This window comes from Chinchilla lanigera, unplaced genomic scaffold, assembly GCF_000276665.1.
Source record: "Chinchilla lanigera isolate Chin_1 unplaced genomic scaffold, ChiLan1.0 scaffold00046, whole genome shotgun sequence".
In the NCBI taxonomy this organism is placed as follows: Eukaryota; Metazoa; Chordata; class Mammalia; order Rodentia; family Chinchillidae; genus Chinchilla; species Chinchilla lanigera.
Genome location: NW_004955447.1, coordinates 2866740 through 2890542, shown reverse-complemented (window position 1 = coordinate 2890542; position 23803 = coordinate 2866740). Strand labels below are relative to the sequence as shown.

Here is a 23803-nt window from a genome sequence, read left to right as displayed (position 1 = left end):
TTTCACAGATTTCTTGATTTGCTACCTAGATTATCTTATTATCTACAAGTACAGAAAAAGTGTGTGCTTTATATTTCTATTGCTTGACTTTTTGCACTGGCTGAAACTGACTTTGTCAAAAAGGAAATGAGGGCAGACACCCTTGCAACTTGCAGGCACCTTTCTGTCGATCTCAGGGAAAATCTTTACTATTTTGCCCGTAAGTATGAAGGTTTCACCATTAGTTATGTTTTCATGTAGGTGTTCTTCATGAGGGTGAGGAAGTTCCATTTCTAGTTTGCGAAGCTTTTATTGTGCATTGGTGCTAAATTTTGCCCAGTCTTTCATCTGCAGAACCTGTTAGATCTTTTTTCTTTATTATTTTGATATGATAGTCTATATTGATTAGTTTTCAGACTAAACTACAATTGCTCGTCTGGTTGATTGGTTTTGGTTTTTGACAGAGGGTCTCACCATGTAAGCCAAGTTGACCTCGAACTCACAGCATTCCTCCTGCCTCAGCCTCCCGAGTGCTAGATTCAATTGGTTGTGAATATTAATGTTAAAAACAAGACAGCTTAAATATGCCTAAAGGATTAATTTATTGAAATGACTAGAATGGAAATAGGTTCCTAAAGAAATAATAGCAAATCCAGTTCCAGAAATGTGTATAACATTTTTGATGTGCTTACAGTATTTCCAGCTCAATACTGAACTTACAATTTGGAAAAGGTAACGAGTTCACTGTTCAAATTCGAATTAAGTGAATGTCACATAATACCCAACATAAACAACAAAGTTTCATTTTTTCATGTAAATTCATTTAAAAATCAGTGATTTTTGGTAATATAACACGAAGAAAAGATGCCACATTTCCAGTTTCAGTCAATTCTGTGGAATAGAGAGCAAAGCAAATATTGAATTAGTTGTTATATAATACAAGTATTCACCTATCCCTACCTGTAATTTTGATAAGATTTGTATAATAAAAGGAATTGTAATACAAATGCTTTCTATTACACCTTTCCTTGTAGTCATACAAAGTTCCTATCAGGTCAAATGTCAGCTCACTTAATTGATGAAGCACCTTGTCTACCATGGTCACAGAGTCTCAGGATATCAAAGCTACTTGCTTGCTCCTTTTGAATCCTTACACTGGAATGAGTAATTGTATTCTGATTCACAAATTAAAAGGATTTTAAGTGAAGTACATAAAAAATTATGAAACCCAAGCTAGAAATAATAATGAAACTAAGCCTTTAACAAAAGCTCAAATACATCTACATCTGTTTTTTTTTTCCTAAAAATGATAATTAAATGTAAATTCACAGACCTGGCAAGCAAATCAAATCTATGAACAGTACATAAATAAAATTAAATTTCTTTGAAATATAAAATATGTATAATTTCACATTGGTAAAATAATCATTCACTAAAGAACAAACATAATAAACTAATATACTGAACGGACTGGACAATATCTTTAGGTTTACCTGAAGGAATAAAATATGCAAAGATATCTACTATAACAACCATCAATATAATCTCCAAATTGTCACTTACCAAAATATGACGTGGAAGCATTGATCTTGAAATCCTCTTAGACCTTAAAATTAAAGATGCAGAATAAGCAAACATACAATTTAAGTCTTAGCAAGAACACCCGCCTACAGGAGGTCTGAAGTAGTGAATCCTCTCACTTTCGCTCTCCTGCACACACGGTCAGGACAAGATCCGCACTAGAGCGTGGGGCACGCGTGTGCACTAGCACCGTGTTAAAACTCTGGAGGAGAACCAGTCTTCATTCTCAAGACTGTCAGACGGCCAAATTCTGCTCTAGCTTTAGTAAGGCCTGGCAGTCTTTCCATTAGAATTTCAGCAGACCAATTAAATCAGAATCTCTGCCATCATTTCCTCCCAGCAGTGGCTTCTGCCTAACCTGAGTGTTGCCATCAGAACTCCCCGCGGGAACTGGGGGTTAGGAGAGCTCCCACAAAGACACCGTGTGACTGTCTGCATCACACCACGCGTGTGCCGGCACCGTGCAGCCCCTGCGGACGCAGCGCGAGCGCGCGCACTTACAGCGGCGTGGCCGTGCTCCGGGGCGCTCAGGGCGGGCTGGGCCTGAAGGGCCCGGTAGAGCTGCAGGAGGAGCCGGTTGGGCGCGTGCGTCTGCTGGACCGGCTGCGCGTGCGCGGGGAGCTGCAGCGCCTGGGGCAGCTGGAGCGCCTGCACCTGGAGCGCCGGGGGCACCTGGACCGCGGGCACCTGGAGCGCCGGGGGCACCTGGAGCGCGGGCACCTGGAGCGCCGGGGGCACCTGGAGCGCGGGCACCTGGAGCGCGGGCACCTGGAGCGCCGGGGGCAGCTGCGGCACGGCGGGCGGGAGCAGGGGCAGCGTGGGGATCTGCGGGCCGAGGACGCCCGGGATCTGCGGGCCGAGGACGCCGGGGACGGGGATGGGGAAAGCGGCGGGCGTGAAGGGCGCCGGCTCGGCCCGGGGGAGGCTGGCCATCACCTCGGGCTGCAGCAGCTGCAGGGGCGCGGGCAGGAGGCTCGGAGCCGGGACGGCGTAGGGCACGGGCGCGGCGTAGGGGGCCGGGGGCTGGCGCTGGTCCTGGAAGAAGGGCAGGGCAGCGGCCTGGGTCGCCACCCGCCCGATCGCAGTGTCAGTCGACCACCACCCGGAGAGGAGGCGGGAAGGTCTGCGACTTGGCGCGCTTAAGACTTGTTCCTGGGTCCTGTGCAGTATTTCTCCTCAGAGCGTTCGCGTCGCGGGCGAATGCACCTCGCAGTGTGAAATCAGTGTTCGGGAATCGGACAAAGGTTCGGTTCTCTCTCTCGCTGCGCCCGCGGGTGTGCGGGGAGCGCGCGGGTGTGGACCGCGCGGGTGCCGCAGACCGCTCTGCTGCTGTGCTTGCGCACAGCTGGTCTGAAAAGGCTGACCGGCAGCTCTAAAGCGAGACCTTCGTAACGCTGGCCAAGTGCCGGCATTATTTTCCTTGGTATAAAGGAATTTTCTTGAATCTTTAAAAAAGCATCTATTTTTACATCTTAATTTAATTTAGAAAGTATTTTAGGCAAACACGAGAATATCCACTGATAGAATGAGACATTAACATACTACAGTTCAATAAGTATATGACCATTAATGTAAGTCACTTGCAGAATTTTATATTATTTGAAAACTCATAATTTCTAAGCAAGCGGCTAACTGTGCAACGTGATTGCACAGAATTGTGTACTCGGTGATTCCGAGCCTCACTCTCTTCCCTGTGCAGCGGCAATTTCTGTAGAACATTATGATGGATGTTAACATAAGACCTTTGAATATGCCCTAGCCTCCAGCTCGTCAAGCCTGTGAGATCTTAAGAACACTGAATTTATAGATGAAGAAAATAAAGTACAAAGAATCTCAAGGCTGTTATCCCTCTGTTAAACAATCAGTGGAGGGTTTGTGCCAGACTGCCTTTATTTCCTCTCCCCATTCATCATATTCACGTTGAGAATAAATGAAGCACAGGTTGCAGTGTGGACATGGTTATGTCAGTGTGTGTCTGTTAATAGCAAATAATAGCATCAGCAACACCATTAGGTATTTAATCTCTATTCTGAAATTATGAACTTAAAAAATTTATGATTTAGCAAGTTTATGGGTTTTACCAATGTTTAATTTCTTACACAGGTTGGTGGGTCATGGTAGACTTACTACCATTTTTTAGATTGAACATATACATTACAAATATGTTTGTATATACTATATACTTAATCATTTAAAAATATACTTATCATAAACAATTTACCTGTCTTTGGTGCTGTTCATGTTTAATCTGTTGAAGTTTCTCCTAAAATCAAATCATACATTGAAAAATATTATCATCTATAAAAGTCAAACACCATTAATATTGAAAACATGTGCATTTAATATGAAGTTTTTACCTTGATATGTGTAACAGATTCCTTCAAAAAAAATAGAATGGCATTTAGTTTTAATGAATAATTCTTATTTTTCAATATATTTTTCAAAATGAAGGGATTTAATAGGTTAATGTGGACACCATCATTCAATAATGTCATTCATAACTTCGTATAATTGTTGAAACTTATAACGTGTGCTGTATAAAGTTGTGTCAATGAAAGACGAATGCAGTCAAGAAACGAGAAAATTAGTGAACATAGTAGAAAAGCGGCATCTAATGGATGTTAACTGCTCTCTACTGCGTTGCTCCTTTCTCTAACCAAAAATGACCTCTATAGCCCCATCTGATTTGAAAAACCAAAAACAAAAATGAAAATACAGACTAAAAAGTGGATAAATATGGAAAGAATGGGAAGAAGGGGACATAAAATGAATTGTGTTATCTTTATGTACTAGCTCCCTACAATGAATGGAATTATTATGTACAACAAACGTACTAATAAAAATTTAAAAATACAGACTAATAATTGATTCTTTGTTCATGTGACAATTAGTGGTCAAATAAACTATCAGAAGTAAATATTTCCTCCAAAGAGCATGTAGTCTTTTTGAAGAGACAAGGGACATTGTCGTTTACTACACTGATGATGACACACTTCGAGTGGTACAAGGGCAAACATCTACCTGCCTCTTCCAGCTCGATTGAGGACTACCCTGACTCTGGTTCTTCCTAAAGCAACTAATGACAAAATGTGTCCTTTTGGTGTCTTCTAACCCACTCCATAAGACTGCATCCCTCATATCCCTTTAACTTGCATCAACATTTATAGTCAACATGTAATCCACAGAAGGCCACTCAGTGTATGTTAAAAGCAAATGTATACCGACACGATCGCACATGTGTAATCTCCAGCACACCGGGAAGCTGAGGAAGGAGCATCCAAAGTTCTAGCCAAGTGGGAGTAACTTAGCATGACCCCATCTCAAAATAACAAAACAAGGGCTAGGAATGTAGGTACAACTCAAGTCAACAGAACAAGATAACTCAAAACAATGAGGGGACAAAGGCAAAATTTCAAGTATGGGTCAACTTGGAATGTTTAAAAATACTAAATTCTCCCACATTTACTTGGTTCTTAAACATCCATAATGGAAATTTGCAAGGGAATTCATGTCAGAAGATAGTGCTTTAAACTTAAACCTTTAAACCCTGATTTAAATAATAGGCACAAGGAAAGTTTATTTTTTTAAAAGTGAGAAGTTGTGTCTGAAATGTTATGGTCTTACCTCACTGCTTTCTGAAGTCTGTGAAAGAAAAAGGAAGAAGAGAGAGAGAAAGAAAGGAAGAAGAAAGAAAGAAAGAAAGAGAAAATATGTATATATCACTAGCTCTTTTAATCATGAGAAAATTTTACTATTTTATTGTTGTAAGATTTCCTCAAAAATAATTTTACCTCAACAGGTATGCTGAGTACTTCCTTCTGTAAAGAAAAAAAACAAACCACCATTTCAGTGTCTATAGCTAACTTATTGATGTTTCTTATTAATTTTTATAACCTTTTGCCAAATTTGAAAAGTAAAATAAAAATATATGCCCTTTAGAAACTTAAGGTGACTCTTCTATTATCTTTTTCATTTAATAAGTTTTAATTGATACATGTCTCTATTACATGAACTGAGAATAGGTTTTGATGGATCACAGAAGACAAGTTAGTTTATATTAACTCTTCCTCTTCTGATTCTAAGTATATTTATGATTATTAGTTTGATTGCTGCTCTACTCCATCTCTTGGATATGTCCAGGTAGACACAGCAGGGCGTGGGCCAGTGCTCTATTAGCTTTTTTTCTTGTGTGCGTGTGTCCATTTCTTGCTTGTGTGAAAGCTTTTGTCCAAGTTTTAAGAGTACAAGAAATTGTCAAGTCAAGGGGTGAATGTTAGTGATTTTTCACAGAAAAAAAAAATCCTGCTGAAATTCTACTTGATTTTCACATCAAGAAGTGTTGGTGGTACCATTCTCTCTCAGAAGTAGGCATATTGTCCCATCTGTCTTAGTTGTGTGGCCACATTCTGCACCTACCTCCATTGCAAGAGCGAGGGGCACAAGGCAGGCGAGGAGGAGGAGCAACTTCATGGCTGAGCCCTGCGGTGGGAAAGGGAGCATGGGAGAGAGAAGCAATCAGATACATTTTGTTATTTAGGTAGAGTCACTTTTTTCTTTAAACAAAATTGAAGATACGTAATTTTATAAAAATGCCTGCTTTCTGGAATACATATGATTAGTATATAAGGCATAAACGTATTATATGATTATATGACTAAAGAGCAACCTGTCATTTCCTACTCCTAAATATCAAACTCGAACTTTCTTGGTAGCCATTTTGATTTTTTTCAGCTCACTATCTTCGCTTTTTTTTTTTATTTCATTCACAATAAAAAAGGTGTAAAGAAATAATAAATATTTACAGAAAAATGTATTAATTCATCTGTTTGAAAATATGAGTATGGTACCTTAATTGTTAGACACTGCCTAGATATTAAGGGTAAAAGAGTGAACAAAATGCTAAGGTGTCTGCACTAATGAAGCCTCAGTTCTCCTGGAGAAACTGACCAAAAACTGTGTAAAAAGAAATCCAATTTTTCTCTCTATCTTTTTTAAACTAGATAATTGTCATGAAGTCTAGTTTAATCATATCTTTTCATTTCTGGTAAGAGTGACATCTTTATTTTAACATTTCATCTATTTGCTTCACTATCCAGATGCTTTTTTGGGCTGGTAGCTTGTTTGCTCTTCTCTTCTCTCTATTTAAATATGCTGTGTGACCTGCGATGATTTATTCAAAGGTCACATTCTCCTGCTCACCGCTTACACTTGGGTTACCTCTTGTGAAATAAATACTAGCCCCTCTGACCAAAGCATACTTCTGACCAAAACATGACTTCTTTTCTTGTGTGTATTAAATTTTACATGATTTATTTCAAAAAATAATGCTATGCCATAATATCAGTCGACATTCAATACCCATTCTCATATTTTTAAAATAAATTTCTAAACTAAAAATAATTCATAAAAAGCATTTCTACTTTGTCTTCAAAATAGCCCATATAGGGCCGGGGATCTATCTCAGCGGCACAGCACCTGTCTGACAAGCACAAGGTGTGAGTTCGAGTCCCAGTACCAAAAAAAAAAAGCCTATATAAAATAGAATTTGAAGTAATTATGTCAGAGAAAAGACCCATTTTTTACAATACATTTTTATATAATTATTTAGAATTTTATTTTGCCTAAGACCTTCAGAATTTTCTAAATAATTTTTGTCAAGATCCAGAAAAATATGTGGTAGTCTAGATCCTATAAATTACTTCATGTATAAAAAAATTTTGCCACATTTTTTACATTTTATTCTTAGTATTTTATACAGCAATTTTTAAGCCAGAACGTCACTACTGACTGATATTCTATAAGCTAATTTCCTTCACAAATCTATTCTTTTCTTTTTGGTTATTGTTATTTTTTGTTTCCAAGTTAATGCTTTTAAAGTGGAACATTTTATTTTTATGTTAATTCAGTAGTCTCAGGTTGTCTTCATTTTAGAATTCTTTCAAACAGATTGTAAACTGGGAAGTAGAAGATTCCAGGCAAGTTATATATATATACATTCTTCTTCTAAAACATTGTTTATAAACTCATGAAAAAGTGCATATTGCCAAACCATACTATTTTTTGAGTCAGTATGCTACCACTCTAACTACCTGTTGGAGAAAGCTTTCCCAATAAGTATGCATCTCCCAATATTACAACTTAAATGCATTTGTTTTTATGGCTGGGATATGTTGAATCAAATTGGAAGATTTAATTCACAAATCAACTTCAATCTGTCAAATCTAGTAACTAGCCTTGAAATAATCATATATATATAACACAAAATATAATAAGTATAACAATATAACAAATAATAATATGTATATTATTACATATATAATATATGATTACATGTATAAACATTTTTACATATAATTGGTTCCTACATTCTGTTAGACTCCTGAAGTCTGTAGTAATTATAATTTTTACCAAACCTTTCTAAACAATTCCATTTTAAACATAATTGTTAAACAGAGTCTCAGCACTTCCTTAATTATCCTTATTCCAAATATTATATTTTAATCAATTATGTTCTTCCTGCAGCTCAATCCAGCTTGGCATAAATTCACACTGAATTTATATCTGAAATCCTTACCCTTTTTCCAAAGTGGAGGACAAGAAGTGAAGGCAGAGCTGGGTGGATGATGGTATCTCTGCTTTTGCGGCTATATATACTGAATTTAATGACATGCTAATTTTGTGGTTTGAAACAAATTCAATGGTATACTTCAATTCTAAGAAGTCCACATGAGGACAAAGTGATTTCTGTCATTTATCTGTCCCCAGAAATTCTGGATATTCTTATAACAAGGAAGCAATTCATAGCTGATAAAGGAAACATTAAGGAAATGCAATTTTCTAATAATTTAAAACAATTACTGGAAGGCATTGCCTTTGCACCTAAATTCTGGTGGATACATTAAGTCTCTTTAGGGTCTAGTGGGACAGTAGACCTCCTTAGTGCGGCCATTTTGGGTGGGCACCAGACATTTACAGGGCCTCACAAAGGCTACTTCTGGACAGTCAGTGTTTTATTCACAGGGAGAGACAAGGTGGTAAGAATGTGGTAATCAGTTAGTCAAGGGGCAAGCTGCTTAGCTCTCAGCACTGTCAGATCTGGGAAAACTAAATCCTTCAATCCAATAAATACTTTGTAGACAAGAGAATAAACTTTTAACTAAAATGGAACAAATTAGAAAAGGGATACGGGTGGTGGGAGTAGGCAAAATTCTCAGTAAAACTGTGACACAAATTTTGCAAAGTGTCCTGAGGATTTAATTTCCTGATAAATATTGATTATCCCTTTATATTCCAATAAGAATAATAGCAATGGCTATTTTTTTTTTGGTACTGTGGGTCAAACAATGGCTATTTTTTAAAATTTTGCCTACATTAGGCACTAAGGACTTTGTAGTCATCATGTAGAATTTTCACAAGGATTGAGGTGGCACTTTTCTCCTTGTTTACATTAAGCAAAATGAGACAAAACCTTAAGAAATATGCTCAAAATGACATTATTTCTTAATGGCAAATGTAAGTCCCAGAGCTCATGTTTGAATTCTACTGTGATTTTGTTCTGAAATTTAACTTTTACTGTAGCATTTTGGCTTCAATGCACATAATTTATTTATGCCTAGGAGAAATGGGCATTTGTTCTAGTATAGACAGGGGAGTATATGGACCTGTTACTTTAGTTGAACCTTAACAAATGACTAGGAATTTGAGACTTGATTAAATAAGAATAACACATTCAACTGAAAGTACATAGACCTGAAGAAAAAGGAAAGGACAGATACAAGGTGTAGAACATAAGTCACTGTCACAGAGATTTCATGGAGTCAGGTCATGAATGCCTGTGAATTTCAGGGATGTAGTGGGACACAACTCACAGGAAAAGAAAAAAACAGGAAAAGATAGTAGAGATTTGAAATGGAAACATAAAATCTTTTGACTTTATGATAATAATTTAGGTTACCTAGTAAAGGCAACCTTATGAGGTGGTTGTGTAACAGACAGAGGCTTAGGACAAACATGTTGATAACCTTAAGTAGAAGAATGGTGGTGAACATCTCAGGCAACCGTATTAAAATATGAGCAATGCAAAAAATTTGGGAAATGACTGCATAGACTGTGTTTGGCTGACTGAAAAGTTATACTTGTTATAAAGCAAGATAGAAGAATAAGCTGAAGAGGCCAGGGATATAGCTCAGCAGTGCAGCACCTGCCTGACAAGCATGAGGTCCTGAGTTTGATACCACATACCCCCCAAAACCCAAAACAAACAAAAAACAAACTGAAATTAGAAAGAGAATACTCAATTAATGTTGTAATAAATGGAGTTATCATCATAAGTTTAAAAAATCCAGAAAGTGTGAATTCAATTTTATATTTAAAGAAGAGGTCAAAAGTACAGTTAAAGAGATTTTTTCTCTAATATAGTAAATGAAATACCCTAGGGTAAGAATATCAAATAAGAAAAGAAATTGTCCAAGAATTGAATTCAAGTGTGCTGGTAGAACACATAGAAACAGGCCCAGCTACAGCATATCAGCAGGGAATACAGGGTCACTCACACGTCTGATATTCTGCATTGCTAGAAGAAGCAAGTGGGGTCAACAGTAACAATACTATAAAGATGTGCAGTAGGATGGAAACAGGAAATGATTTGGGGGCATAAAACATTATCATCAATTTAACCATTTATACACGTTAAATGATTAGGAAGTAAGTTGTCAATAATTAAAGGCAACAGTATATATATATGGCAACAGTATATAATAAAGGCAACAATATATGGCTGTTCTGAAATACACAGAAGAGAAGAAAATCTATGAGACAGTGACCATCTACATAGGTACGATGTGCCATGTACCATGTGCATAGGCACAACAAAGCCATAGGAAAATGGAGTTAGGACAAGGAATAATCATTACCTAGAAAGAAAGACCCCAATGGAGAGAAAGAGTTGTAGTATTCCTAACAGGTAGAAATACATGGATGGCACAAGACCCAATAGGAGTGTGATCATGGTCAAAAAGCTAAGACATATGAAATGCACCAGTTTTCAAAAGACAAGAGAATAAAGGATAGGAGATGAGTAATTATAATTCACATTTTGAGATACAAGGTCAAGAAACTGAAGTTAAATTTTATAGTTAGGTGAAAGACTGGAGTCTCACCTGATGTTAAAAGAAGTAGTTATGTGTTTTGAGATTAAAAAAAGTAAGCCCAACACAAAGAGAAAAATATTGTACAATCTCACTGATATGTGGAATCTATTGAAAGTTGGATGTATAGAAGCAGAAGGTGAATGATGGCTACTAATTTTGAGAATGAAGTAGGGATGCATCCATCAAAGATGCAAAATCTTAAGCATGTTAATGAATAAGTCTAGAGATATAATGTGCAGCACAAGGACTATGTGACTATTAATATTGTATTTGATTGCGTCATGGAAATTTTCTGAATGTAGATTTTAGATACTCTCACCTCAAGGTGAAAAAGAAGTAACTATGTGAGGTGTTCATATAGATTTGACTATGCCAGAAATGAAAAGGAAAAAACCATGATCAAAGCAAGCATTTAAAATATGCTAGAACACAGACCTGGCCAATGAAAACTTACAAAGCCAGAGATGTACACATTAACTTTCTTAATTGTAGGAATCATTTATATGTAATATATATATATATATATATTTATATATATTTATACCACTTACATGTAAAATGAAATCACTCATGAATAACAATTATGCTACACATGATGTAAGTTCTGGTTTTCTCCGCAAGGAGGTGTGTGGCGAGATAGTTGCAGAGTGACACCAACACATCAAGGGATGGTGCCGCGGGCTCACTGTACCTGTGTTGGGATGACTAATCACTGACTGAGGGAGGAAGGGAGAGAAGCCACTTGTTGTACAAATGCATCAGAACACTAAAAAGCACTTGAATATCAGAAGTAGTAAACAGAAAAGGGCAACGATCAGGCCTACTGATAATGAGCGATGTCATAAACTTCCAGATTCAGGATTTATAATACATGGAAATTTCAAAATGAGAAACAAAATGATTTCTGGATAATGACTAGATCCTAGAAGGAGCCATGCATGTCAGTTGCTGAAAACAGGTGGGCATGAAGGCTGCTGAAGGATCGGAGTGAAATATAGCTCATGTTAGTATATCACTTTGCCAGGGTTTCCACCAGTTGCTCAGAATGCAGCAATAAATAGAAGACAGGAGATCAAGCAAAGCGTTTATGTGGGAACACCTACGTGTTCCGCCAACTTGCTTTGAAAAGCAAAAAATGTTACGGAAATCTGAAATAAGGTATGCTAGGCAGCAGGGGGATAGAGAGTTTATTTAAGCAATGGTTAGGGGAAGAAGAGGAAGTCTTAACAAAGCCATGGGTCCGGAATGGAATCTGGATGAAGAAAGGTTGACCTAACACAAAAAAAGAATTCTAAGCAAAATGTAAAGGAACACTGGAGCCTCAGAAATGAGAAACAAGTAACTAACAGCGAATCCAAGGTGGATCACGAAGAAGACAAAGAAAAGAGTAAATGGAGAGGAGAGCAGAGGAAAACAGAGATGGCAGTCTTGAGGGGCAAACGTGCTGTGTTCCTAAGGAGTGTGACTTGTGTTCCGTAAACCATGAAGAGCTATGCAAAGGTTTGGAGATAGTACAGTTACCTAATGACTACTTCTAAAAGAAAAAATATTGCAACAACGTCATTGGACTTTTGCTATCTAGGTTTGGGTTTATGTTTTTTTATTCTTGTTTTATTTGTAGGTTTGCTGTTCTTTTGCCTTTCAGTTGAGTAAATGTTTTTCTCTAAGCTACAAAAGCTGGTGGCAAGAAAGGAAACTGAAGCCCAGCAAGAAGCAGGTTCCTGGGTGAAGAAGCACAGAGGGCCCTAGAGGACTTGATTTGTGAACATTTACAGAGATGATGGATGAATTGCTTTTCTAGAGTGGTTAGTGTTCCTAAAATACCAACTATCAAAATGTATACCTCCTTGTGCTCAATGGTACTCATTAAAATAGTGCTCTTCTGTTTACCATCTATAACAAACACCCTTGGCAAGAAAGGCCCAAGGAAATACTGCATTCATTGCATAATATTTAAAACATTTTGCTGAGAAAATGAGAAGGAAATGTTGAATGGGTTGGTAGCACATACGGTCTTTTGGGTTCATCTTCTCAGAAATCATACGCACAATGTTGCCAGCGGCCTTGGCAGTCTGGAGCGAGCAGACAAAGGCACAATGGGCAGCCAGGGCTTTTCTTCATTGATCGAGGACATTGCAGTCATTTAGTTACTTCTTTACTGGATTTCCTTCTGGCACAGTAAGATCTTAATGTTAAAATGAATGTCAGGGGAAAAATCCAGAAATACCGTAGAAATTGGGTTGAGTTTTCTAAGCAATGCAAAACATATGTGACAGTTAAAAGTGTCTCCTTCCTTGCAGACCTAGCACGATATGAATACAAGTAACTCATAAGGAAAAAAACCACTAATTATAAAACACACATATATTTATGTATAAAATTAATCAGTATACTTACAAATTTGACTTGAGCGGTATGCAACAGTAAATAAAAGTTAAACCATAATCAAGGAAAGAGTACCAAGCTTCTCCAAGAAGAATGGAAAAGCTCAAGATTTAAGATTTTTAAGAAGCTGGTCAGGGGATGTAGCTCAGCAGAACAGTGCGTGCCTGGCAAGTGTGGGGCCCTGAATTCGATTCCTGGTACCAAAAAAACAAAAAATGATAAAACAAGATGTAAGGTGCCATGAAAGCATCAGAGCACAGTGACAGATAAGGAGCAAAGTAGGAAGCAATCCAGGCTTCACCCGTAAGGGTTGCCATTTCCAAAGAGTAAAATGAGAAGGGAACAAACAGAAATGTTATGACAGCCCTGTGTGAATAGCAAGACACACTCAGTGGAAGATGTCATAGGACTTTTTGGCATAGAACATGTTCATCTAAAACCCTTTCTAATATTGAGGGATGCATTTGAGCTATGCAAGCTTGAAATGTAGGTGAAGTATAAAGGTAATAGCTGAACTTATGTATAATAAATCTAACAAGAAAGTGAGCACATAGGAGACCAGGAAAAGGAGTAAAAAGAGGGATAAAGTATTCAGAAAATAACAACCAGAAGAGATGCTAGATATCACCTCTATGATGCTCTCATATATTGTAGAAAGAAACTTTGAACCTGTAAATTTATACTACTGATTTATTAATTTATACTACTGATTTATTTAAAAATAGCAATAAAGCAAAAACACTGTTACATAAATAAAAGATGATAAAATAGAAAGCACAAAATTGAATGATTGGACCAGGCAAATGACTTAGATAATGAAATAATACAACATAAAAAATAGAGTGGAAAAATAAATAAATAAAAAAAATAAAAAATAGAGTGAAAGATAAGATAAAGTATTGAGTATGACCTCCCACCCTGCATAAACCTAACCTAACAAAGCAGTATTTATGCAGCTCCAACAAAGTTTTGACACACAAAAATTAGTGTGCACTATTGCCAGATCTTCCAATTGTGTTTAAGGTGAACCAGAAATCTGTATTTTATTTTATTTTATTTTATTTTATTTTATTTTATTTATTTATTTATTTTGTCTTTTTGAGACAGGGTCTTGCTATGCAGTTCAGGCTGACCTTGAGCTCACTTTGTAGCCCAGGCTGGCCATGAATTCACAATGATCCTCTTGCCTCAACCTCCCCAGTGCTGGGATTACAGACATGAGCCACCAGGCCCAGCTGAAATCTGTATTTTATAACAGATTTGATATTTACAGGCTATCAGATTAATTTAAATATACTTTTTTGTGCAAGTCAACAAAAAGTCTTGAATTTTGACAAACTAGTTTGTTTGACAAAAAGCTAATTTCAGCCATTAAGATGTCTAAAATGTACCAGTCCCTTCATATAGAAGGATTTCTAAAATTTCTCACATGTATTAGTACAATCTGAAACACAAGAGTAAATTTGTATAAATGCTATTTAGCTGGGAATAATGGTGCATGCCTGTAATCCCAGCACTCAGGAGGCTGAGGCAAGAGGATCACTGTAATTTCAAGATCAGCCTTGGCTACATAGTGAGTTCAAGGTCAGCCTGAACTGCACATTGAGAGCTTATCTTAAAAACAAACAAACAAAGCAAGCAAAGCGAAGCAAAATGCTATTTATACTTGTTATGGTTTGTGTCTGGATGTTCTCCCAGAACCTCTCGCAGTCAAGGGGGCAGGCTTCTCGAGTTTATGACTGATTCATGGTCCAATGTTAAGAACATGGGTGTGGGGAGGGTAGTTTGCATATAATGTAAAGGGAAAGAGGCTGCTTGCTGTTCTTGCAAGGTTGAGACAAGGGGCAATATGGAAATTGCACTTTGCCCAGGTGAAACTTTTACTGCTGCTCTTACATTGCTCTAAAGACCCCTGTCATCCTCAGCAGGTCTTATCTTGCCCTGTGAGAACCGGTGTCACTAGCCATAAGGCTTTAGCTGTGATGGGAGAGCAGGAAGTTTCCTCCTTCCAGTCTGGCTCAAAGGACAGAACAAGACCTGCTTCAGACATGCTCTAGACTCAATTTATCGTCTACGGTCCCCAACAGGGTAAGCTCTTATTTTTTATTTAAATAACTTAGATAATATTATCTAATACTTTGTGTATTTTTATAACATTGGTTTTTCATTATTACCAGAGCGTTGAGCTGACTAAAAAAGAAAACTATGCCTAACCCGGATGATAAATTTTATTTTGAAGATTTTAATTTCTGATAAAAGATTTTACATACTTCCAAATGACCTGTGACTTAGCCTTTATTCTCAGGGTTTTGATATTCACTTTTCAGAGTTAATTATCTTTCTAAAATATTGCTTAATTCTATGACCTATTGCTGTAACTTTCAGAAAGAGATCAGTGACTATCTTGCAAAAATAACGTGTTTACATCCATCAGTGTTTACTGAAGAAACAGATTTAATGCAAGATACACAAATATATAGGACCTTACAAGATCGGTTTACAACGGCCTCCTGTGAAGCAGGTGTACAAGAGTGTGAAAGGTCTGTCTGCACGCTGGAGATCCAAAGGATTCAGTGGAAGGCAGTGTCCATATTCAGTGTAGAGTCCCATGCAAGGGTGTGTCAGGAGGCCCAAGGGCCTGTGCTGAAAGGCTGAAGACTGCACTGGAAGCAAAGAGACAGCATCCAAGGTGAAGGAAAGGAATGGAGCTCCTCTGAAGGAAGAAAAGCAGCGCCATCTTTCATTTCCCCTTCATACCATCCAGGCCACAAGCCACCCTAGGCTGGGCCTTCTGCACCCAGAGCTGTGCTGAACCAATTTACTTGGGTTTTTACTTGGGTTATTCACGTTGACACAACTAGTTAAGGATCACAATGTTCACTGATTATCTAACTAAATATGTTCGAGTTAAGGTGATCTAACTTATAAGTAGCTATAGCTCACCTATATCTTACAAGCTTATTTCAGTCTTTCAACTAAAAATATGGCCTGTTGTCTCATGATTAAAGACAATCAGCAAGTCTATTTTCAAGATGCTGAGGAAACATAACTGACATTCTTAGAAAATGTTATGTTGTGCACTGCAGGTAAAACAGTCTCATATCCTGTGACTTGTTTTCCACTTGTAGACTGACCACTTAGTATATGCTTACAACTTGTTTAAAACTTAACTGCTTTAAGCTGAAATTTTCTTTTCTTTAAAATGAAAATAGTATCAGTAACCCTATAGGAATTTTTGTGGTAACTAAACTTAACTATATATATATATTTTAGACAGGGTCTCGTTATGCAGTTCAGGCTGGCCTTGAGTTCGCTTAGTAGCCCAGGCTGGTCTCGAACTCACAACGATCCTCCTGTCTCAGCCTCCTGAGTGCTGGGATTACAAGCGTGCACCACCACACCTGGCTATATACATTTAAATTAAAATAGAACATGCTGATCACACAGAGTGTGCCAGTAGGAGTAGCTATTATCATCTTCAAATAGAAATTCCCTTTAAATCTTTGTCAGAATCAGCTTCTTCCTGAATATTCAGCATGTACCCTCTAACAAATCCCTGCACAATTGTAGCATCTTCTTTCTGTTTATTGTAAGTTTAGTTACAATATAATTTAAATTCCAGTCTTGGACAGCCCTAAGATTTTGCTAATATTTGACTAAAATGATTCACAATGGCACTTCTTCATGATATTACCTCTGCAATAGACATTTGTCTCTCTAACAAATATTCCCAGATAATTCTAAACATCAATTGGCTTTTTAATGATCCATGTTTTTCTCTCTAAAACAAAATGGAGCTCCTACAAAGGGCAATGCTTCTACATCTGCTTTCAAGAAATCCTTGCATTATTAGGCTCAAACGTTATTTGATGCTAATGTCAAGATAGAATCCAGAGTTACGAGGCATAATGGGCACTACTAAGAGCATGTACTTACCTTAGTAATTATACTGTTCTTTCAGTCCATCAACAAATGTCATTTTGCTTCTTTAAATATTTTTTATTTTATTTTAAAGAGAGTAGTAAAAAAAGAACATTAGCAACATACCAACATCACAGACATAAGCAAAACAAAGCAAGAACATTAAAAATGAGACAGGGCTTCAAAACAAAATGATAGGCATTACCAGTGATTGTTATATGACATGTTATCTTCAACTACATTGCTTAGATTACCAGATGTAAGAATGGAAGATTGTTCAAACCACTAAAGAGATTTTAAAAATAGTTATTCAATAAAACACTAGAGACAATACAGAATTTCATTGGACAAAATGGTAGGAATGCACCAGTGGTTGTTCTATGGCCTGTTGCTATCTTTACATCAGTTGCTAAGATTACCCAATATAAGCATGCAAAATTGGTAAAAATACAAAAAATTTTTAAGCATTAACTGCTCTTTTCAATACACCATCAGACATCACCAGTACAATTATCCCAGCTATCTTTCTATATACATATATGTTTTGCCTTCCTTCTTTCTTTCCTTTTCTTCTTTCTCTCATCCCAGTTGTTCCTTCCTTTGAGCAGTTTCATTCCCTTTCATATAATCTATTGTATGTTTTGGGTTTTACTTACTCTTTCAGGTTTCCGCACCCAGAAGACAATATGTTTATACATGTGGGTCCAGTTTATTTCACTTATGGGTACTGTTTTTAGCTGCACCCATTCATCTACAAAAGCTTCAAGTTTATCTTTCTTTATAGCTGAGTAGTACTCCACTGCATAAAAATACCACATCTTTTTTATCCATTCCTCAGTGGATGGACATTTGCATTGTTTCCAAGATTTAGCTATGACAAATTGTGCTGCTCTGAGTATGGATGCACATATATCGCTGTGGTATGATGTTTTTAATTGTTCTGGGAACATACCCAGAAGGGAAATAGTTGGGTTAAGTGGGACTTCTAATCCTAGTTTTGTGAGGAATCTCCAAATTGATTTCCACGGTGGTTTCACCTTTTCCCCCACATCCTCTCCAGCATTTGTGATTGGTTTATTTCTTGATGATTGCCATTTTTTCCTGGGCTGAGATGCAATCTTAGTGTTGATTTAATTGGCATTTCTTGAATGACTAATAATGTTGAACATTTTTTCATGTATTTATTCACCATTAGTACTTCTTCATCTGAGAAGTGTATATTCATCTCAGATGCCAGCTTTTGGACTGGGTCTTCAAATATTGAGGGTCCAATTTTTTTAAATTCTTTATATGTTCTATTTAGAAGTCCTTTGTCTTAGGGGCAGTTAGCTAAAATTGTATCCCAATTCATGGGTTTTGTTTTGGCTCTATTGATTTTCTTTTTTTGATGTGCAAAACTTTTCAACAAGATGAGACCCCAGTTGTTGATTCTTTGAAGTATTTCTGTGCAATTTGGTTTTTGTTCATGAACACTGTGCCTACCCTATGTCTTCAAGATTTTTACCTACTTTCTCTTCCAGTAGATTTAGTATTTCTGTTTTAATATTTAGCTCTTTGATCCATCTTAAGTTTAACTTAGTGCATGGTGATAGACATGGGCATAATTTTAGTCTTCAGCATGTGGAAATCCAGTTTTTCCAGCACCATTTATTAAAGAGGCTATCTTTCTTCCAGTGAACATGTTTGACCCCTTTATGGATGACAAGGTGGCTGAGTGTGTTTGTAGTTGTATGTGCATCCTCTAATCTGTTTCATTGTTCTTCAGGTTGTTTTTGTGCCAGTGCCATGCTAATTTTATCACAGTAGCTTTGTAGTATAATTTCAAGTAAGTAATTGTGATGCCTCCTCCCTTTCCTTTGTTTCCCAGGATTGTTTTTGCTATTTTAGGCCTCTTCTAATTCCAGATGAATTTTAGGAATGCTTTCTCTAGATCTGAGAGGTATACTAATGGTATTTTAACTGGGATTGCATTGAATCTGTTAAACAATATTGGGAGTATGGCCATTTTCACAATGGTTCTTCCTATCCCTGAGCAAGGAATACCTTTTCTTTTTTCTTAAATCCATTTTGATCTCTTTTTTTCAGAGTGCTTTAATTTTCATGTACAGATCTTGCACTTCTTTTTTTTTTAGACTGATTCCTAAGTGTTTCATTTTTTAGATGCTATTGTGAAAAGTGTGGTTTCACTAATTTCTCTATCAATCTGTTGTTTGTGTACAGGAATGTTATTGATTTTTCAGTGTTGACTACAAAGCTACTGTGACCTGTACTGCTGATGTCTAATGGTTTATTGAAAGGACCAGTTAATGCCTAATTCTTTTTTCTCTTTTTAACCAATTTTGCAAGCTTGTATTTGTTAATCTGAGCAACTAATCTAAAGACAATAATATGCAATATAACAACTATTGGTGAATTTCTACCATCTTGTCTCATGAAAGTCTGTATCCTTTCTAATTTTTTTTGTTTTTATTTATTATTCTCTTTAATGTTTGATCAGTCTTGGATTCTTACATCTGATAGTCTGAGCAACTTCATTGAAGGTAACAATATGTAGTATAATAAGAACTTTTAGTTCCTACCACTTTGTTCTGAAACCCTGTATCATTTTTAGTCTTTTTCCTTTATTTTGTTTTTGTCTATGTTTTTGGTATTTTGCCATTGTTCTTTTTTATTATTATTATTCTCCTTAAAATAAAAGATAAAAAAGAAGTTATAATATGGAATAATTAGTGTAAATATTATTTTTTCTGATAAAAAATATGAACTACCATTACCAATGATGGTAAATCATACAAAATCTTCAGGTTTGTGTCGTCTCAGCTGGCTGTAAACCCGCTGAATCATTAAGATAAGCCCACTGTTATATCTTGGGGCTTATTGCAAGGAGAAACATTATAATACAGGGCACATATTTTATAAAATTATTTATACTAGTCACCAAATAATCATATACAAGAGAGTGCAAGAAATCTGTCCAATAATATAGACCAAGAATCCAGCTGAGGGCCTGGATCCCATGATAATTTCCTGCTTGAGTCCAGCTGAAGACTTAGAGACCATAACAATGCCTCCCACAAATCCAACTGGAGGCCCAGAGCCCATGACAAGGTCTCATGCAGGTCTGTTTCACAACTCTGCCCTGGGAATGCCCAAAGGTCTGTGGTGGAATTTAGAAGGTCTATGCCAGCAAAATGAAGGATCTGTGCTAGCAAGCTAAGGGATCTGAACTGGATCCAGGAAACGACACTCAAAGGAAGAACTAGAGCTCCCTGCAAAAAGTACCACAGCCATTCTCAGCAACAGTGAGGTACCAAGCTCTTCCAATGATCAGGATGATGGAGTTCCCATCAGGAAAGCCAACAGAGCAAGCTTCTCCAGGAGACTGGTAGTGCACCAACTTCCCCTCTAGAGCCAGGAAATGATCCTCAAGGTGAGGATCAGAGCTCCCCTAAAAATGAACCAAAGCTATTCTCAGTGCAAACAAGGTCGTGAGCTCCTCGGAGGATGAAAACAGCCAAGTTCATCAGCATGGCAAGCTCCTCCAAAAGAACCAACTGCTCGGTATAGCTTCTACCAGCTCCCAACAGCCTTTCTCAGCCTTTCCCAACAGCCTCGCTTCTTCTTCAGTTCTGCCTCTTTTGCAGCTGGTAACAGTCCCTAGATGGACCGCCCACACCCAGCACCACACTTACTCATTTCACCTGGGTGTTATAAATGTCAATCCATAACACTTCCTAATAACTGTCTTAAAAAGATAAATCCTTAAGCCTTGAGCTAGTGTTTCCCCTGGACAAGTCAGCAAGTTCATTAAGCCTAGAAGTTAAGAAACATTAGGCTAGTGTATTTAAACTAAAAACACAGAATCACAGTCTTGTTCAAACAACACGATCATCATTTTGTCTCATTTTGGCCATGATTGTTTCTGTTGAGCTCATTTTTATCTCAAAATATATAATTACTTCTTTTAACATCAAGAGTGACCTCAGCCTTTCCCCTAGTTATAAAATTTAACTTCATTTTCTCTACCTTCTATCTCAAAATATAAATTATAATTACTCATCTCCTATCCTTTTTTTCTTGTCTTTTGAAAACTGGTGCATTTTATATGTCTTATTCTTTTGATCATGATCACGATGCTATTGCTGGTGTTTATGATGTCCTCAGGCCACTTTTCTGTTGTCATCTTCTGAAATACTTTGTTTTTCCTTGCTAGTCTTTTAAGTGACCAATTTACCCTCTGTTCCATCCTTGTAAGGTCCACCTTTACTGGAGCTTTTTGTCTGGCCAAATTCACAACATTGTGAATATTCTGCTGGGCTCTTTGTTTTTGACTCTCAACATAAATCTGGCTAAAAGCCCCTAGCAGTAGCCATGGCATGTCCTCAACATTAACCTTCCTTGAAATTTCTTCTATAAAATTAATTAGTCTACTGTCCTTAATCTCATTCCCAGACAGACTGCACATGAGCAAAACGCAGGCACACTTTCTGCCAAGGCACAGTGCACGTCATCTGGAGTCTGACAACCAATGAAGTCCTTCACCCCAGCAGAAAACTCAGGGGCCTGGTTTTTACCAGCATCGTTATTATCAGCGTTCTGGTCTTCTGTACTGTGACCAGAATCTCCCATCAGGTTTAACCTAAGGGTTTCCAGCACTGCTTTTCCAGCCAGGACTTCCAAACATTTCCAAACAAGTCCCACAAGCCAGTCCCAAAGGCTACTGAATTACATGGTCAGGTGTATTCACAGTAAAGACCCTACTTCTTTTGGGCCAAATTTTTAGTTATTTTTCTCATTTGAGACAGGATGTCTGACACCCAAAGTTAAAGGAAGAGGTATCTATTTTGGCTTACACTTTGTAGAGGTTTCAGCCCATGATTGGCTAATGAGAAGGCAGGTTGGCATGGCAGAGTGGCATCACAGAGAAAAACACAAAGAGCACCACTAATACATGACAAGCAACAATAGCAGCTTCTTGCTATAAGCTTCCTGGCTCAGGGTGGGTGCTAAACCAATCAGTGGACTAATTTAGAAATCACACATCCTTAATCCCAGCATCTCACATTCTAGATCCAGCCATCCATGGAAAAGACCCATCTACCACTGGATGAGGCTTTGGGGGGACATGTAGACAAATGCAATAACAGTAACATTATCCCCCCAAAAAAGTAAGATAAGAGAATGATACAGGGTACTTTCTGTGTTTCATGATACTTGCTTTCCTAACTGATGCAATAATGTAATAATTGATGCAATAGTGGAATAATTCAACTTGTTAAGCTGTTCTCTACCACTTTTGTGTTATAAATCTATTTTTCCCATCATTAAACTATAACCATATCCATGTTTGTATGATGTTTCCTAGTTTTTATTTCATTTATACACTAAATTAATATAACCATTCTTGTAACCACATCCTTTCTCAGATGAAGAGCACTGAATCAACTTGGTATGAGGGGTCCTCTTAAGTCTACATTTTTTTAGTAGGCACATTAAAATAGTATATTTTTTAGATTTCAATACAGTGTACATTGAGCAATATTCAAATCAGCAGAACTCTATCTTTCAAAAACTTATCATTTCTCTGTTGTGAAAGCACTTAAAATGCTTTCTTCTACATCTGTGAAATACACAGAACATTACCACCGTGTTTTATCTCCCTATTACTATATAGAACAGGAGAACAAATTCCTCTTATTTAAATGTAACTTAATAGCCATTGGTCAAACTTTCAGTATTCCTTCCTCCCCTACTCCTCTCTCCAGAAAAAGGAATTAATTTAATTCTCTCTGTCACATGTCATATTTCATCCAACTCCCAGCACCTGGCATTTCCCAGATGGTGCCATCCAATGCCACTTCCCACTAGTTGGCAGGCTTGGAGAACTCAGACCCTCCAAAGTCCTGCATCAGTGGTGTCAGCAATAAATTTCACTCAGCAAGTATTTCCTAAAGGGCACTTTCAGGGCCATTCTTGACCCTGCAGACAGAGCAAGGAATACAAGAATCCAAAGCCCTCTTCTAGGAGTTTACATTGCACTGAAGAGAGGTAGACCAGAAGTAAACAACTAATCCCTAATATATTAGGCAGTAACAACTGTACTTAGCAAATAAAAGAAAAAGATGTGATAAATTTTAATAGCCTCTCTGTTCTTAGGAAAGGATATAAATTGATTACAACAAATAAGCATGAAGAAAAGAATTCCAAGCTGAAGGATGATGTGTAAATTTATTGTCACAGAACTAGGATTGATGCATTTGGAGGAAATTTCAAGAGAGTAGGATAGACTAAGAAAAAAAAAGAATGGAACATAAAATTAGTTCATAACACAAAAGGTGTGCAGATTGCCAAAGCTGTGTAGGTCAAAGGTACTATTAGGCTGGTGGTATAATTTTGGGATTGTTATGTAATATTGGAATTTATGTAAATTTCTACTTTGGAAGGGAGGTAAAATTTTGAGGAAATATATTGCAGTAGCTTTAAAAAAATACTAGGCCCTTCTTGTTTACATAACTTTTATGCTATCTGTGCATTTCTTATTTTGCTTCATTTTCTTCTAACTGAACTTCATAGCTAACATTCAGTATACAGTGTACTTGGAACAATAGCAACATATCCAGTGATCCTATAGATTTCAGTAGACAAATTAGATAAATATTTGATCTTGGAAATATTGACATGTTCCCTTCGTTTCTCCACTACCAATGAAACTCAAATCTACATGATAAAAATAACCACTTTATGCTTTCCAAATATAGAGTACATTGTTTACCAAGTATTTTCTATGT

General features: G+C 37.1%; 1 protein-coding gene across 1 annotated transcript; it reads right to left on the bottom strand.

Annotated features, from left to right (window-relative positions):
• Positions 1-573: 573 nt before the first annotated feature.
• Positions 574-21644, bottom strand: Csn2 (casein beta). The gene is made up of 7 exons (XM_013518473.1): positions 21500-21644; positions 15583-15757; positions 12721-12824; positions 2767-3005; positions 2062-2712; positions 1543-1585; positions 574-870 (listed from the first exon to the last, which is right to left on the bottom strand). Exons 1-6 carry the CDS (start codon positions 21642-21644, stop codon positions 1580-1582), a joined length of 1320 nt encoding a protein of 439 aa, XP_013373927.1. The 3' UTR covers positions 574-870; positions 1543-1579.
• Between the last annotated feature and the right edge of the window lie 2159 nt (positions 21645-23803).